Here is an 18,336-nt window from a genome sequence, read left to right on the forward strand (position 1 = left end):
AGGACAGCAGCATGGGATTGGGAAGGGAGAACAGAAGTTGCACAATGCCTGAATGCAGATGCTTTTCCATTAGCAGCAATTATAGCCTTTGGACTTGATGAGCCTCGTGGATCCCTTCCACCTCAGAATATTCGATGTTCTATGATATGTCTCCCCTTTAAAACTGCCTCAGTAAAAATCTACTTTAGTTTTTCAGAGTTTTCCCTCAGAAAAGTACTGAAGGCAATAATTAAAGCAATATCCCATCCCAATTTGCCTCATACCCCTATTTAAATAACATGCAGAAATTGCCTGTTCAGCTTCCTGCATGAGAGAGACCTGACCACAGAAATAGTTTTCATCTGGGTCTGGAAAAGGCTAATAATAATTGAGTTCCATTAAGCCTTGTATAACTAAATTCAAAGCAAAAGTGTTCTTTCTTAGTTTTTTTCAATTTTCCTTAATTAATCCTACTCCATATATAGTAAGGAAAAATAATAACTCTACCATAAGTCAAAGAAGCATTAAATGTCTTAAAGGCCATTCAAAGGATGCTGTTTTGTTCTGTGTTTTATTTTGGAAATAGCCAGTGAATTCATACTAGGCAAAATGACCAAATCTGTAAACTGACAGACTCATCAGATAGATATTTTTTCCAGGAACTCAGATGTGTGTCTCTAGATTTTCTGACCAGGCTATCTGGTCATATCTGCTATCCTGGGAATTTTTGGAGTAACTTTTGGACAGCACACATAAATGTAATGTCATCTCTTTGGAATAACAAAAAGGGGGATGGAGGTTGCTTCCCAGTCTAGCAGATGTTATTTCTTTTCAAACTCAAGAGAATTATATGATCTTTTTTCTTCCCTAAAAGATCATAAAAAGTATAAAACTTCAGGAGATTTCAGTTGTATTTCATAACTTAGATCCACAATGTGGTTTTTTCAACTACGTGAAGAAATTAGTCTCCGTAACAGAAGTGCAAGCCTGCCAAATTATGATTTTCTCAATATGTTCTTGTAAAAGCTGCACAGAAGTTAATTTGTGAATTCTATGAGTAGAATCTCATTTTATGTTCTCTCTGATTATGTGAAATATTTTGAGACAGAGCAGAGAGATCCATAGATCCAGACACAGATTTATTTGTCTCTAGTTGTTCAACCAGCTGAGAAATGCTGACAGGAACTGAAATTATGCAGGAATTCTTGTCACCGTTCAATTCTGTTTACTCCTGGAACAAGGAGTGCATGGCTCATGCTCTTTCCCATTGATCTGAGTCTTTTGTCCAGTGTGAAAGGGATGCAACCCAGCCACAGCTGCTCAACACCCTGTAACTCAGGAGCTATGTTTTAGCAACTATGGGCCTGCAGCTGGCATCACTCACTGCTCTGGTTGCTTTCTAGTGCTGGCAGAAATTTATTCACATGTATTGCAAACTAACTAGAAACATCTTTAGGATTGTATCTCTTTTTTTCTGCAAATGTATTTAAGACATGTCCACCACTGTGTTTGAAGTGTATATACAATTTACACTTTCCACATCTGGCTACTGCTGTTCTTTGAATCTCATATTTAGTTAATCATTTGTTACATGCTGAAAACATAAGAAAACAAAGGAATCCATGATTCAGAATCAAGGCAGTAAAAATTACTGCCCAAGCCATCACTGCAATCAGCGTCACTGCTTGACATGTTGGTCTCCGAAGAGACGACGGACTCTTTCCAGCTTACTCTGAAAGATGGTAGAGCAGCCTTGGTTACTGTAAACTCAGTTACTGTAAATGAGGACAGCATCACTGAGGTCAGTTTTCACCACTCGGTACTTCTAGACTGGATTTGCATAAGAAACTGCTGCACCAATTCCAGAATCTCAGTTCCTGAAGTGGTCACTGCAGTGTCTTTCACAAGCCTTTAGAATAAGAGACAGGAAGCAATTAGGTTTATGTGACATAGACATTTTCCTAAGTCCTTTATCTAAAATGTCTGTATCAAAACCTGCAGGGGTGTGTGATTTACATTGCAAGACAAGAACTTTTATTTATGTGTATATATATATATATATGTGCGTATGTATGTATTTATACAGATCCATAGTACTATATACTAATTAGTGCTTTCTATACTAATTAAAATTACTAAATAGAGGGTATAATGTGAATAATAGGAGCTTAATACCTATTCAGCAAAGAGTCATCAAAAGCCAGAGTTCAAACTGACAGCAAATGTCCATAATATAATAAAAAACATTCCCAAGTGTTTGCTATTGCCTGCTCTTCTAACTATTCATTCCAATGAAATTCCAGTTTTGCAGTCTCCTGTTACAGAAAAAGTGGAAGTGTGCGTTGTGTCTGTAAAGAAAACTATGCAGGACCCAACTGTGAAAGGTAAGAAAAAAATTAGGATGACTTGCTGGTCAGCAATACTTAAGTCCAGAATTTTTTAAGGAAATCTTCCCACATGGTCGAGAAACCTGGTGCATTTGTTTTCATCAGGTTGAATCATGTCTGTTAAATGATCTCATTCAGTTTCTACTAAAAACCACTAAAACTTGCTGTGGAGACATGTCAGCATAAGACAGATATTTACATCTGATGTATTTTGATCTATTTCTTGCACTTTGTGTACCTTCATGTGGTGATCTTCCTAAAATGAATGTAATTTAAAAATACAAAATACAAATCAGAAACAGCAGCTGAAGTGAAAAATAACCAACACATAGATGCCTCTTGAAATTTACCCCTCTAAAACACATAGCAGGCTTCTACCGAATAAATTTTTCTAAGACAAAGAACAAAATCCATTATTGAGTCAAATTCCTAATGAGCAGATGCAGCTTTTTTAGTTACATTTTAAATGCACTTCACAGACATAATTCAATAAAGTCAAACCAACCATAGGCCAGTGTTGCATTTCAAATTTTCATGTCCATAAACAATTTCCAGTAAATATTTTCTAAATAACAAATTACACCAATAAATGGAGCTATACAACAGAAATATAACTACCCCTCATGTCCTGTAAGAGGCTGTCTTACTCGCTATGAATACACAGGGATGATGTCTCAATGAATGCCTGATTATAATTCAGGAATTGTCCTTAAGCAGCCAATAAATTAAAACAGCTCTAACACAAAGACTGAAGAGCATAGGATGGCTCAGACACTGGCTTCCTGAACATCTCTTTTTTTCCCTTAAATCGTCTGAAGTATTTCAGTCTTCAGTCAACTGTCGTTAATGGGCGCGTCTTGAATTCAAATGATACTTAATGTAACTGTCAGAGAAGGGAGAAAAGGGATGCTTAAGATGCGAAGAGAAATCGATATGAAAAAGGTAAGGTGAACAAATGAGTGAAGGTTTTTCCCCTTGCAGATGATGCAAAAACATCAGTAAATTACCTCCACATCACTAACGTGGTGACAGCAACAGTGAAAGCCCTTTAGACAGATGGCACACAAATAAAAAAAACCCCACCCTTATTTACAGGCCCATGGTTGTATTCTTTTGTTCTTCCAAAATGTCAGATTTTTACAAAAAGGATAATACAGACAATAAAAAGTCAGTGAGATTTCTTAATGGTTATTTAAATGTCAGCCTAGACTACAAGCAACACAAATCCTGTGAAATGGGCAGCAGATGCATAGGAACAGCAGAAAATAACATTGGCTTTGTTTTCTAATAGCCACTACCCAGCCTGACACAGTACATCTGTCTGAAGGAATGCAAAGCTGTGTAGAAAAAACTACAGAAAGAAATCAGCCTGTCCTGGTCACCGCATTAAGACCTTGGCTAATTGCTGGGGTAAGCAGCAAGCAGTGACAGACAAGACTTGCCTTCTAGTAGGCTCCTGGTCCTCCTTCCACTTGTGTCAGAAACATCAAAAAGTATTTCAAAGATGGATGATGCATTGCTTGTCTCTGTCCACTTGCTAAAGAGCAAGTCCCTACTTCACATACGCTTCCAGCTACTGTCACCACGCCCTACTCCCACCGCAGCTATTGGGCCATCAGCTTTCTGGCAGGAGGACTGGGAGATCCTGAGTGAGAAGGGTCATTGCCTCTGTCCCTCCCTGCAGCTCAAAGAGCCAATCCTGTCCCCAGGGAGAGGAAGGCTACACCCTGCTCACCATTCTCCCTCCCAGCTCTCTGCAGTAGTCAGTGACAGGCACCCTGTTACAGTGAGCTACAGGACCCCCCTCAACAGGCAGCATGTGAGATCCCCAAAACAGCTCACAGGGAGGCAACCTGCTCCATTTCCTCCGGCATTTGTGTAGGAGGCTTTCTTGTGCTGCTCTAGAGGTTGGCACGAACTTATCCAATTTATGTTTGTCAGGAAATGGTGCTGTGAATTCACAGAGGCCCTTGCTAGGAATTGAGAAAACCAGCTTCCCAACTTGAAATTTAGGAACTAATAATTTTTCTTCTGGACTTCAGTAATAAGGCAGGAGAGTGGTAGCTGATGAAATGCAGGTTTTGTTAATGCTCAGATGTTAAAAAAATAACCAAAAAAATGACACTTTAGTTTCTAAAGCAAATAGATTAAAAAGGTTCTTTTGGCATTGTAGGGGAAGAGGAAGTTAATTTCTTATTCACCAGTAATTACAGGAAGAAACTACGGCTGCAAAATGAAACAAAGATAGCTTAGCAGTTTTATTATGGGAGAGGAAACATCCCTTGTTAGCAACAAAGAGTAATTTATTGATACAATGTAGGAAAAGACATTTACTTCAGGCCTCTAAATTTTTGCAGGACATAAAGTGCAGAGATGGACCAGTATGTTTTCCGTCAATGACCTCTGCTCTTCTCACATGCTACTCATTATTCAAAAGAGGCCAAGTGCCTTAGCCCTATGAGACGATCTGAGTGGCAAAGGGGAAGGGGAAAGTGCCACACTAAATTTCAGCTCTTAAAGCTTCTCTTTTTGTTTTAAACAGCTGCTCCAGATGAGAAAATACAATAAAATGAGTTATAGACTCACAGAATAGTTCCAGTTTTGAGGGATCTTAAAGATCATCTAGTTCCAAACCCCTGCCATGGGCAGGGACATCTACCAATAGACCAGGTTGCTTGAGGCCCCATCCAACCTGAGCTTGAACACCTCCAGGAATGGAGCATCCACAACTTCTCTGGGCAACCTGTTCCAGTGCCTCAGGTGGTCATAAAAAGCAGCACTTACAAAATGTATCTGTGAGGATGTGAGGAAATGTCCACTACATTCCTGGCAAGTGAATTGAATGGTATATATCAGCAAAGAAGAAAGGGAAAATTACTTTGTCCCAGTGAGAGGGCAGACATTGCAGGCCTGAAGAGGATAGCACACTGTCTTTGGTACATGCTGGCTAGCAGTAAGAAAAAGGCTGGTCTGGCCCCAGCCCTGCTCAGTGGCCTCTGTGACTTGGTGGCCACATTAGACAGATGATCATTTGGAAAATACCTAACTACAGTAAACCAAAACCAAACCCTTCAAGATTATATAGTTCATAATAAATCAAATGCATCTACAGATTAAAACAAACAAAAAGGAAAAAAAAAACCAGCAATGACGCAGAGGGCTTTTTTTCCTTGTTGAAGCTTCATAAATATTCTGAAATTCTGAAATTTGGAAAAATACTACAGTCTCACATTGGCTGAAATATCAGCAAATCATAGCAAGACTTTTGGCATGATTAAATAGTAGCTTTACCCATTGCTGCCTGCTCTAACTCCCACAGGAATGGGCAGTGACTTCACCAAAGTCAGATAAATTACACTCTGCATGCAGTTTAGCATTCAAAGTTCTTCAAGGGATGCACAGAACTCCCAGTCACACTTTTATTCTTTACATCTGGGTCACCCACATGATAAAATCTGCACCAAAGATTCTGGCAGTACTGCAAAGATACAAAAAGAGCCTTTGTCATTGACAAAAGCAGTATTTGAGGCAGCCAAGTGGTTTATATTAAGATGCTTAAAATTTTATGTGTTTTTACTGTGGGTGTTCAGGACTGGAACATGAACAAAGCAGTGTTGAGGAAATTACTTTCTTTATTAAAAAAAAAAAATCAGCAAAAGTAAGAACAGATCAAACCTCAAATCTTGTATCAGATCTCCTACATCTTCATTGTTCAGACATGGCATAACCTGAATGTGACTATGTTCAGATTTTAGGAGACAAGAGACCTTGGTTCAGGTACCCAGCCAGAAGCTGGGAAAATTTAACTGAACTGCCTGAGTGCTCACCCTCCCCACCACCAATAGCAGAACAAACAGCATGTTAAACAGGACTTCATGGATGGAAGAAGAGGACAATATGGTGATAAAACAGAATGAATTACAACAGGCACTCCTTTCCTAAGACATTGCAGCAACTATCCAAGCCTCCAATTTCTTCAGCCAGCAATCGCTACACCAGCTAGTTATTCCCCTCCCTGCAGTAATTCTTCATTTCCAGTTTGGGGGTATAAGTCCCTGATCTCTGTGGCCCAGGCTTATGGGTCATGGGCCCTCCTGCCACCATGCAGTAGCACCATGAACAGTGTGGGTTGCCCTTGTCCTTCTAGCTGATCCCTCCAGTCCATCAGACACTGCTCCATGCTGCTTCAGCTGCCAGATCCTTCAGCAAATCCCTTTCTTGAGGATTTGCTCCCATGCACTACTCCATGCTCACCCCAGTTCTCTTTGCCTCGCTGGTTGTTTTGCAAAAGCTCCTCTTGCTTGTAGGATTAAGCACACTCCCTGATATCAGCAGAAACATCTCTGACTGAGACACTTTTTTCCCAAATGATGACCAAGTATGTAACTACCTCTTAGCTTAGGGCCACTGGTCACCCAGGAATGGTTCATATCACTGGTTTGTCTAGGGTCTCAAAAACCACCACAGTTTCAACATCTCTTCCATTTTAAGCTGTAGAAAGTTCTCAGCTGAAATGCTTCCCAAACATGCCAAAACACGATAAGCAATTTGGACCCATTTCAGGCCTTCCCTGTGGTGCTTGGTACGCACCTCCCTCTCTCCCTCTGAAAACCAACAGAGGAATCCTCCCTTCCCAGGCTGCTGGCTGCTCTCAGCCTTTTGCCCTCATCCAGCAGGCCAACATCAAACAGATCTGAAAAACGCAGTCTGGTTCAGTGCCTGTTCTGTTTTGCAAAAACCAGAAACCACCCCAATACGTCACCATAGAAGTATTTCTATAAATCTTTCCTGCTCAGTACTTTTTATGTACATTTATAATAGAAATAAGTCTGAGCTTCCTCTGAGTTTCAGCATCATGAAATGCTGTCTCTTACCCCAGTTTCCTATATAACACAATATAGTTGGTGAGATCCAAAGCTGAAAGAGACCAAAATAAACACTGTATAGCTGCTTCTCTGCCAAGGTCATTCTGTCACAGATTTTAAAACAATAGAGAACAAATAATTTCACTGCTAAAGACACACAGAAAAAGTAAATCAATGCAGACTGGTGTGTATGAAATACCAGGGGTGTTCAAGAAGGGAAAAATATATAATTATACAGATTGAGATTAGAGTACAAAGCAATCTCTGCAGAAATACAGCTCCTAATTTGCCTCCTGTCTATTAGTAGCTGCTGACAGTCATCAATTCCTGGTAACATAAATATGGTCAGAAAAAATGGTACTGGAGATGGGAATGTCGTTGCTTGTCACTGACAGGTTTGTTCTGCCTTTCAGGTGTGCCCCTGGTTACTATGGGAACCCTTTGCTAATTGGAAGCACTTGTGAAAAATGTGACTGCAATGGCAACTCAGACCCAAACATGATTTTTGAAGACTGTGATGAAGTGACTGGCCAGTGCCGCAACTGCCTGCACAACACCAGCGGGTTCAAGTGCGAACGATGTGCTCCGGGTTACTATGGGGATGCCAGATTTGCTAAAAACTGTACAGGTATTGTCTCAGTTTAGTCCAGCAGAGCTGAGCAAAAGGCAGCACAGCATGATCTATGGATGATCTCCCAGATATCAGAGATATGTGAAGCAGTTAGAAGATATTCGTGGCCCTGGGAGGCAGGCAGTGTTCCCAGCCATCTGCCTGGTGGGATAATTTGGATGCCTGTTCAGTTTGAATCATTCCCAGTGGCAGGGAAATATCTCTTTTCAGTGCCCATGAGCAAGTCTCAGATCCCAGAGTCCAAAACCTTTAGTGCCTGGGCAGGATTAATGTAGGCACTGTTGTGTCCTCCTGAATCTTGTTTTAAATAAGGGTGTCTAAGCTTTCTTTGGACAGAGACTTCACCTTTATGCTTGTCCACACCATGTGCTGCCCAACATGACCACTCAGTCTGATGGTGGTTAAAGACTTGAAAGTATTTTTAAGGGAACAGGATCATCCTTCCTGCCCTGATCCAGTGCCCACTCACTTTCCGCTAGTTTCCACACTGGTAATGTATTCTGCATTTCCTTTGTGTCTGTGTAATCTTGCTGGTTACAGTATTTCCACACCAGAAATGACTGTATTTTAAGAATCTGGTACAGTGCTACCCAGAGGACCTTACCAAAACATACCTGTACAGAGGGTTCACAAAGGTTTATCTCCTCTAATATAATTATTCTCCTGATTTCTACTGAGTTCAATCCTTTGAATTCATGCCCTCTGTCCTTGCTTTGGCTCTGGGAGACAAGTTTACATCCTCTTTCAAAGCACTTAGGAATAGCCATCGCAAAATGCAGCTGCTCAGAGCAAGGACCTTGGAGCTCCCTCCCAACCTCATGGCAGGGTCTTTCCCTGAAGGACTAGAACACAAACTGGGGAGATAGATCACTTCTAGCTCTTCACCTGACTCCAAAGTAAGACACAGACAAAGCACACACCCAATCTGGACCTCAGAAGCACTCCAGAACCTCAGGGTACAGAGCTACAGGCCTCAGGGCCTTAGCAATGTCTTGATCCTTTTTGCAACTCACTGTCCACTTGAACTTAGCTTTTTACGAACTTACTATAAATGTGGGTTTGGACACACAAGATGGAGTCTGTGAGTACTCAAGTGTCCCTTGTGCTGCTATCTTCATTTGTAGGGGACCCCATATGATATTACTATTGGTCCTTTCTGGTTTTATGTTCCAGTGACAGGTAGAAGTTGAGTGCCCATCTCCAGGATGTAACTCACATCACTTAGTCATGTGCTTAAATTCCATTTACAAGAGCAGGAAGAGATAGTGCTCATGTACAGTGATCCCAAAAGCCAAAGCCATGTATCCAAACCAGCTAAAAAGACATCAGCTGTAGGGAACACAATGCCCCAAAACTCACCTCCTATCTGGATCTAGGCACCCTCTGTGATTTTGAGATTGCAAAAGGAAACCTTGTTTATGAACTTCACTGCCTAATTCACCTCACCTGAGATGATTTAACTGCAGTTCTCCCATAAGGAATGAATTACAGGATCTAATCTGTGACTGCTGAATTCCATGAGGAAGGAGAAACCCATCCAGAACTTCAAATCAGCAAACTGTAACAATTGTGCCCTGGCCATAGGCAAAAGCAAAGCTTCAAACACCTAAGAGTAGCTTTGCCAGAAATCTGAGGATTACAGGGCATTCCAAGTGTCTAAACAGGTCATGCGATATATAATTTTGGAAGGCATCTCTGAACACACAGTTTTGAAACTCAAGTCAAATTTTTGTCACCTCAGTATAGTTCTTTTGTTTGTGCCCTAAAGTAGGTGCACAGGACTTCTCTGTACAGCTTTCCATGCAGACTACAAATGAGCATGGTAATTCTCTTTGTTAGCAGATTTCCTTGTAGTACTTGGTCTTTGCTAAAAATAAAATGCTTGGGCACTTGGATATGTTGTGAGAGCTACAGCTTTTCTCTATTTAGAAGTGAATTTCATATTGAAGTTCACTCTAGCAAATCCTGATTTTTCAGTATTATGTTTCAGAGAATTACACACTTCTTGTTTCATCTTAATTTCTGCTGAACACCACAATGTGCTGCACTTGACAGTACTGCATAGATTGCAATACATCAATACATCCATGATATTCAAACTATTCATGTAGTTTACAGGGAAACCTTATACTTTGTTTGGCATTGTAGAACAATTAGAAACTATTGTTTAGAATGGATTCTTAAATGAGACAAATATCTTCTTTAAAACTGAAAAATACGGAAACTAAACTAGTGGAAGAATCAAGATAATCTGCATATATAGTTTCCACAGAGCATCTCAAAGGGTATTTAGAACAAAAAAAGGCCAGAAAACTTAAAGGAACAAACAGCTCAATCCATCTAAGATCATCTTTTTTTTCTTTGGAGTACAAAGATAAAGCCTGTGTAGCTGTGTACAGTAGTTTTCAGCTGCTTTTAAATAATTCTTTTTTAACCAGACATCCTTTAGCCACACTTCAAAACTCTCCACAATGTCCCTCAGAATAAAGGTAAATTCAGAAGCTTTCTCCACCAGTAAACCACAGTAGCATTGAAAGTCTTACTTCCCTACTGAAAATGTGGTACTTCTTAAACAAGTAGTTGAAAAATAGTCAGGACTGCTTTTGAAATTTATTTGCTATAAGTTTTTTTGTAGCAAACTAACAGATATTCATTTAAATAAGAAGACACAATTTTATTTACTTGAGCACTGATCTCAACCAAATTTTAACTTTGTAACTGTGATCATGCCATCAGGGCATGGCAACCTGGTTTCCAAGGTATAGGCAAAGAGAAATCTCTGCTTTCAACTGACACTTTTCTTTCACTTCTTAACAAAAGAAATAGCAAATTAAAAATACTTGTAGATCCAAAAGCTGGTAGGCACCCAGTTCATACAGATTGGGATAAGGTCAAAATACTGACTGCATGAGAAAATTCATAACCAATTTCTGTTCTTACATAGTACAAAAACTGATTAGTTCTACTAACACTGGTCCACTTATACGAAGTTATTCTAACGTTACTGCATCATGTTGTCTTTGAAGTTGTATTACATATTTTCACTGATAATTCCTTGAATGTGCAATGTGCAATGTAAATACAGAAATAGAGAGAAATGAATGGGCTGCAATAAAATGATGGTAAAATATTTTGTTATATGAGATTCTGCTGAAACCATGAATCACAAGAACAAAACAAATTCAGAAAAGTTGTGGCTGTTCTTATGTTTTGCTTGAGTTTTTGTAATTGTATCAAAGTGCTCAAAGAATACTTTAATCTTTAAAATAACATATTTTAAAAGGCCAATTAAACCTTGAAAGAGACACTTTAGATTAAAAAATAGACTTTTTAAAAAGCTGCTTGTGCTGGTAATAAAAATGTTACTTACTCAAGTTTGAAAAAATGTAAAATGTCATTTATTCTTCACTGTAAGTGGCAGGAGATATTTACTTTTTGATATGTTCAAGGTGACGATGGAATTGGAGTCCACTATCAATCCTTGATAGCTGCAAAGCCTTTTCGGTGACAGCCTGACACAGTGCTGATAAATACTACAGGACTTTGGAGAAACTTGTAACTAATAATTAACTTTAGTTGTGCTGTTTTTCTTAGCACATCTCCTAAATGTCACTCTCTCTAGATGCTGATGCACAATGACCCATCTTGGCAACTCTGGCCTCGCTGACTCTGCTTGTAACCAGGCTTCGAACAAGAAATCTCAGCAGAGGTGTTCTCATTCTGTTTTGCACTTTATATTTCATTTGGTTCATTTTGACCATAGTGCAAAAAAATATTTTTCTACATACTGAAGGGAAAATCAGTCCAAGAAGTTCTTGATATTGGTTTAACTATCCATACACAGTCCTAAGTAAAATAATTTCACTAGTCTTGAGAGGGGAAAGGGGAGTTGTACATTTTGAAGATTATTCTTTCAAATGTCCTTTCTTTTTCCCCCAGCATGTAACTGTGGAGGGAGAATGTGTGACAGCCAGACTGGAGAATGCCTCGCAGACAGTCCTGAAGCTTCTACTGACACAGATTGCCCAACCATCAGTAAGAACATCATCACGAGAATACCAAAAATTAATATCGCTCTTGTACTTAGAAGCTTACAAATACTAGCTTGGGAGCTCGGTACTCCAGTGGACTTACCACTTTGACCTCGGTCCCACAGAGCATTTAAATTTGTGGATATACACAAGGACCTGCAGACTGAGTATTTAAGCATGTTCTCACACAGTTGTTAGAGTACATGGGTATGTCCAACTCTGCAACACAGACTGCACGTTCAGGTACAAGCTGCAGAGCGGGAGAAAAGTGTCACCAAAACCATTTCCATAGACTTTGAGCCACAGTGCCTGCAAAATAATACTTTGGCCCTGAAAACTACCCTTACAACTTTATCTATTCCAACTTAATTTATGGGTTTCTAGTCATACATCTGTTGTGGTTTAACCCCAGCCATCAAACAAGTACCACACAGCCACTCACTCACTCCAGCAGGATCAGGGAGAGAATCAAATGGGTAAAAGGCAGAAAACTCATGGGTTGAAATTAAGATGGTTTAACATGGAAAACAAAAGCCATGCATGCAAACAAAGCAAAACAAGGAATTAATTCACTGCTTCACATGGACAGGTGGGTGTTCAGCCATTTCCAGGACAGCAGGGCCCCATCACCTGTAACAGTTACTTGGAAGACTATCACTCTAAGCATCACCTCCCTTCCTCCTTCTTCCCCCTACTTTATATACTAAGCATGATGTCATATGATATGGAATATTCCTTTGATCAGTTGGGATCACTGTCCTGTGTCTCCTCCCAGTTTCCAACACAGCCCAAGTCTGCTCACCAGCAGTACGAAAAGCAGAAAAGGCTTTGGCTCTGTGTAAGCACTGCTCAGCAATAACAAAAATATCTCTATATTATCAACCCTGTGTTCAGCAAAAATTCAAAACACACCCCCCTACTAGGCACTGTGAAGAAAATTAACCCTACCCCAGCCAAAACCAGCACATCTAATATAGATCATTGCTATTGCCAATTTGACATATATCCATCAGTCAGTTGCTTTTACACTATCTCCCATATTCTGATAGGAAACCTGGAGAGTTTCCTGGAGCATTATGTTGTAACTATTGCTAACCACTGATATTTTTTAAATGTTAGTATATTTATATCTGTGGTATAATGCAGACCATTAATCCTAAACTGACTCTCGAGAAGAAGGGTCATACGCCTGAAGTGCAACCAGAAGGAAAGCATTTGGGAGCTGCTAGAATATCAAGGAAAAATGTCTGTAGGAATCTCACATTCACCTAGGTCTCTTGCGCTTAGTGATGACACCAATATTACTAAAAACAAGGTGGCATTGCAATCATTCAGCAGGAACAAGGATATAGTTCTGCACAAGCACTTTTCAGGCATGTTATAACTGTGGTTTTCGAAGCTGCCTTCCTAATCAAATAGGCAGTCAAAAACCCATGTGCTGGACATCTTTACTTCTCATACCACTGAATTTTAAATACAGAGGTTTGGGTTCTGAAAAAATGCAGGGTTTTTTTTTGACCCTCATCTGCTATTCTTCAGGCCACAAACATGCAGAGCCTAGGGAATAGCCAGGAAATACCTCTCCCTCTCTCCCTACTGATTACAAAATTGCTGTGGCAGCCCCTTTGAGCAGTTCCATCTGGTGCTGCTCAGCTGGAAATATCATATCTGTACTGTGGGACCTTGGAAGTAGGTGGATGAAAGTGAAAGAAAGATGGGTATCCATCAGGATCCATCAATGAAAAAGAGAGGGAATGCCACAGTGCAAGAGCACTATAAAATGAATTTATAACATGAATTTAGGATATTTGCTGTTAATTGACACAAACATTAAAGAAAAATTATGCTTTCTTATTTTCTTACCAGGCTGCGATAAATGTATTTGGGATTTGACAGATGACATCCGATTATCAGTTCTGGCTATCGATGAAAGCAAATCAACTTTACTGAGCATTTCTACAGGTCTTGCAGCTCAAAAGCGCTTGAATGACTTGAACCTCACTACCACCCATCTCCAGGTACAAACATTGATGACATTTTTTTTTTAATATAATTTGAATCTTTGAATTTCCACTCCACTCCTGTAAATTTCAATCCCTGCCCTCACTAGAGAAATAGGTTTTTCTCAGATGCACTGACTTTTTTTCCCCACATGCAGGAGGCAATGTCCAAAAAGAAGAGCCATGTTGTGCTTTGGACTATCCAGGTCGAAGACGCTGCAGATGAAATGAATGACCTCCTGAGAGAAGCAGCAACACTTGATGAACAGGTTTGTTTATATCCTCCTGCCAAAACTCTGAGAGTTTGCACATTGCCATAGTTTCCTCTTGGCATAAAAGGCTTGCATAGAATAGTTCCAGTTGGAAGGCACCTACAATGATCACCTAGTCCAACTGCCTGAGCAATACAGGGCTGACCAAAAGCTAAAGCATATTATTAAGGGCATTGTACAAATGCTTCTTAAACTCTGACAGACATGGGGCATCGACCACCTCTCTGTGAAATCCATTCCAGTGTTTGACCCCTCACGACAAAAAAATGTTACCTAACACCTAGTCTGAATCTCCGCGTTCACCAGAGTGGATGTGCCCTGAAAGACAGCTGGGAGAACCCCCTATTTCTACCTTTGTATTTTAACTCTGAATTAAAAGCATAAATGACCTATCAAGTCTTCTTCACAGAAAAGGAAGGAGGTAAGGCCAAAGTGTGTTGAGTGTGGTTGGAGGTTTGACATCAATCACAAAAAGCTTCTCCTCAGATCTGGGTTCCCACTTACCCCCTACACATGTTTGATCTGAGATACACACTGCCTTTCTCTTTCACATTTTATTTTCTAGTTAAGTGAAGTAACCAACACTGTCTAATTCAGATTGACTTTGGAAGCATTTGTACTATATCTATTTTACGTGTATGCTCTCATAAAACTAAATTAGCCACAATTAAACATTTCAAAATATATTATAAACCTACCAATTTAAAAGGTTTTTCATGTATCCACTGACATGAGAACCTGATCAGCGCTCAAGTTATTTTTAACACAATTGTAGTCATAAATGTTGCACCCAGATCAAATTGCCAGGCTATAAAATTAAAGTTATCTGCTCTCAGATCCCACAACACTATCATTGCACCCTAGAAGGATACTGTTATGTTATATGGTAAGAGAAAAAATAGGGTTCAGAACTGCTTCTCTATTTTAAAAAGATAATATTAAACATCTTTCTGTTGCTAAGATAGATATATATATATTAGTAAAATACATCACTCTATGCTATTATCAGAGATAACCACATCTGTAGTAGGACTAGATTATATTTCATGCTTATTGCAAAATGCCAGACCTTATATTCACTATACCAATTCTTTCACAAGACAAATTAAAATTATACCTTAAACTAAAACTCAAATACAGGAGCAAGTAGGGAGAAAAAAAAACAACACAAAGGAAAGCAAAAGAGAAAATTTGAGTTTGGGTGTTTTTAGTCAACAGTTTAGTTAACTAAGTATAAAGGGCACCTAGGAATGATACAGACTATGCCTGTGCTCAAGAGAGCTTTGATTAAATCAGCTCACCCACAGAGCTCTGTATCTGTGAATATCTGTCAGAGCTCACATGCCTCAGTGTCCCTCTATGTAGTTGGTGAGCCAGATGATTAAGGCATTAGGTTTTCTATGAATATTTAGTGAATTTGTATAATAACATTACATTTTCAGTACTATCTGGGGATTTCTGAGCTCATTCCTCAATTTTATTGTCCTTGAACAAATAAATTCAGTGTTTCCTCTGGTCTTTTCTCCCTTGTTACTTCTAATGCTTGTTCCACATCAATACCCGTGATTGCTTGCAAAGGCAGGGAAATAACGGCCCCAGACTCTAAGAGTGGGAGGAAGAGCACAATAATAACTCTGAATATATTGAACTTTATGCTCTTTCAAGGCACTTTAATGGAAAATGGGTGGTAGGGCCTTCAGTGGATTTTGCAGAGATATGCAGCATTTTCTGTTCGGAGCACTTCAAACGCATGTTCCCATGTCTCAGGTGTTGCTGCAGATTCTGATCTAAACCCCAAAGTCAGGATGAATTCACCAACTGCAGGCAAAACCTCCTGCTAAATGAGAAGAGTAAATGTGACCTGTAGCTCCTTGAATCTGCATGGGATGAGCTTTGAGTAAAACAGCACGTAGCTTGATCCTGAATGTTTGGCAGACATGCACCAGAATCCTTACTACTAACTCTTACATTTGTTTTATCAGTATGCCCATCCCTCTTAGCAGTGCTGGCTGCCCTGGCCCTGCCTCCAAATGCCACCTGGGGCCTCTGCAAACCCCACGTGAAAATGTGGGAGAAGGCTGATTTCAGCGCTGAACCTGCAGCCAGAACGCGCTTCTTGCAGGGTCAAATGAATACAAAGCAAGCATACCAACAGCCAAGTATCCTCTGCCTTATGAGGTATCAGGGCACCCTAAACCCAGAAAGCAGCTTTACTGTTGAAAATTTTGCTGATGTAGCCCCAACAGAGACTGTGAATCAAACACCTTATCACTGGTAAGTGTGTAGTGTGGATTTACACACACCCACACCCAAAGGGTCCATGAAACATTGATGGCACAGTGGTCATGTTGTTTTCTTTCTCCTAGGAAATAACAGAGAAAATTAAGTCTAAAGACTCCCAAAGTCAGCAACCTTCTTGAAAAGAAGGTGACTATGATATGGTAGCTCTCTGTTTCCCTTACCTATAAGGGAACACAATGCAGAGTGCAACCTCCAACACAGTAGTATAGGAGAGTGGCTATGCTTTTCAGAGTATTTTTAATCCTCATGCTTTTTCTTACTTCGAAAAAGATTCAGCTCTCGGGACCTCACTTGAGGAAGGCACTGATCTGCAAATGATTGTGAGCTTGACATCTTCTTCTTCATTCTATATGCCTACTCAGAGATGCCATACCCAGCAAAATAAGCCATCAGATGGAATTTTACAACTGTACATAATTTATGAAAATTTTATTGCAGCAAATAATGGATAAATATGGGACAACTTTTAATCTCTCACTCTGCAATTCTGAAAACATCAACAAGACCGATCTGCACTTTGAGCACCTTTGTAAATATCACTTTATATGATAAAAAGGACTTCCACATGCTCATCAGGAGAAAAGAAAATGTGTGTTTATACTCTTCATCCTCACATCTGAAAAGAAATCTAATGTTTACTTCATATGTTTTATTCATAGGGAAGTGAAGCATCCAGCAAAGGCTTATTGGTACAGAAGGAAACCATAGAGACCAACAACCGTGCTACTCAGCTTGTGCAGCAGCTCAATAACATGAGAGATAACATTGAAGGTAAATAGATTTCTTTCTGGCTCAGCTCAGTGTCAAGAATGTATTAATGAAACCTTCATGTGTTAGTGAATCTTCAAGAATTTTTACTGTCCTACATATCAAAGGGTTTATCCTTCGATATATAGGACAGTATGCAATTTATGACAACAGTAAACACTTCCCAAGCACAGCTGCACTTAAAAAAGATTTCCTAGTCAGAGATAATCATCTTCATCTGGAATATCTATGACATATGCTTATCAGCCTCATATATAAAAATGAGACTAAACCAATTGCAGCCTCTTCTTCAATACCTACAGAAAGCAATAAAACCCAAAACTCAAAAATATCCCTGTCCTCTGTACAGCTGCATCATGAAAGCCTCCATCCTGCTATAGAACACATGGGTTTCCCCAGGCTTCAGCATATCTAACAGTATACAAAAGCTGTCTATGGCACCAGAATAGAATAGACTGGTAGTTGAGGTTAAAGAGCCCTTTTCCAATGGAAATATTTTATTAATAGACCTGAGTAGTTCTATCTTAGCAGTTATTGCAAGCTATGTGGCAACTTGTGTAAGAAAGAGTGGTTACATATCAGCTGTTATCCTTGCTTTCCTTACTTCCATGAGTGCTCCAACCACTACTTTATTTCAGCAAACGTGGTTCATATATCCCACCATACAAAAGAGGCAGGCTAATACCAGTCTCATAGGATGTTACATTTGTACTACCTCCTTTCACATCTAATGCTAAACCACAGTTGGCTGCTTGGTCATTTGTCACATTCTATTTTTACAATTATTGAGTATAAGCATCAGCATGAGCCTCATTGTATATCACTAAACAATTGTGATCCATGTCTGTGGATCATCCTGTTACATCATTAATTGATTTGGGGCAGGAGGAACTGCATAAGGCAGATATGTATCTAGTTTGGCACACAAATAACACAATCAGGTTAAGCTGTTATAGAAGAAGCAACATCTATGGCTGTGAATAAAGAGAGTGAAAACAGTTGGAAACAAGTAGGTGAAAATTATTTCCACCATGATGGAAACTATTATTCTACAGAGGCATCACCCTGTACAAGGCAAACCACTCTTTACTGAAGAGAATGT

At 39.6% G+C, this 18,336-nt stretch overlaps 1 protein-coding gene across 3 annotated transcripts in view; it reads left to right on the forward strand.

Annotated features, from left to right (window-relative positions):
* The window catches only part of LAMA4 (laminin subunit alpha 4), a 104,101-nt gene that overhangs the window by 37,809 nt on the left and 47,956 nt on the right, over window positions 1-18,336 (forward strand). For all 3 annotated transcript variants that reach the window (XM_064649733.1, XM_064649734.1, XM_064649735.1), the window contains 6 exons: window positions 2,283-2,363; window positions 7,645-7,859; window positions 11,802-11,897; window positions 13,760-13,911; window positions 14,052-14,162; window positions 17,126-17,237. In XM_064649733.1, the coding sequence (XP_064505803.1) occupies window positions 2,283-2,363; window positions 7,645-7,859; window positions 11,802-11,897; window positions 13,760-13,911; window positions 14,052-14,162; window positions 17,126-17,237 (767 nt within the window). The remainder of the gene's footprint in view (window positions 1-2,282; window positions 2,364-7,644; window positions 7,860-11,801; window positions 11,898-13,759; window positions 13,912-14,051; window positions 14,163-17,125; window positions 17,238-18,336) is intronic.

This window comes from Pseudopipra pipra, chromosome 3 (assembly GCF_036250125.1).
Source record: "Pseudopipra pipra isolate bDixPip1 chromosome 3, bDixPip1.hap1, whole genome shotgun sequence".
NCBI classification, from domain to species: domain Eukaryota; kingdom Metazoa; phylum Chordata; class Aves; order Passeriformes; family Pipridae; genus Pseudopipra; species Pseudopipra pipra.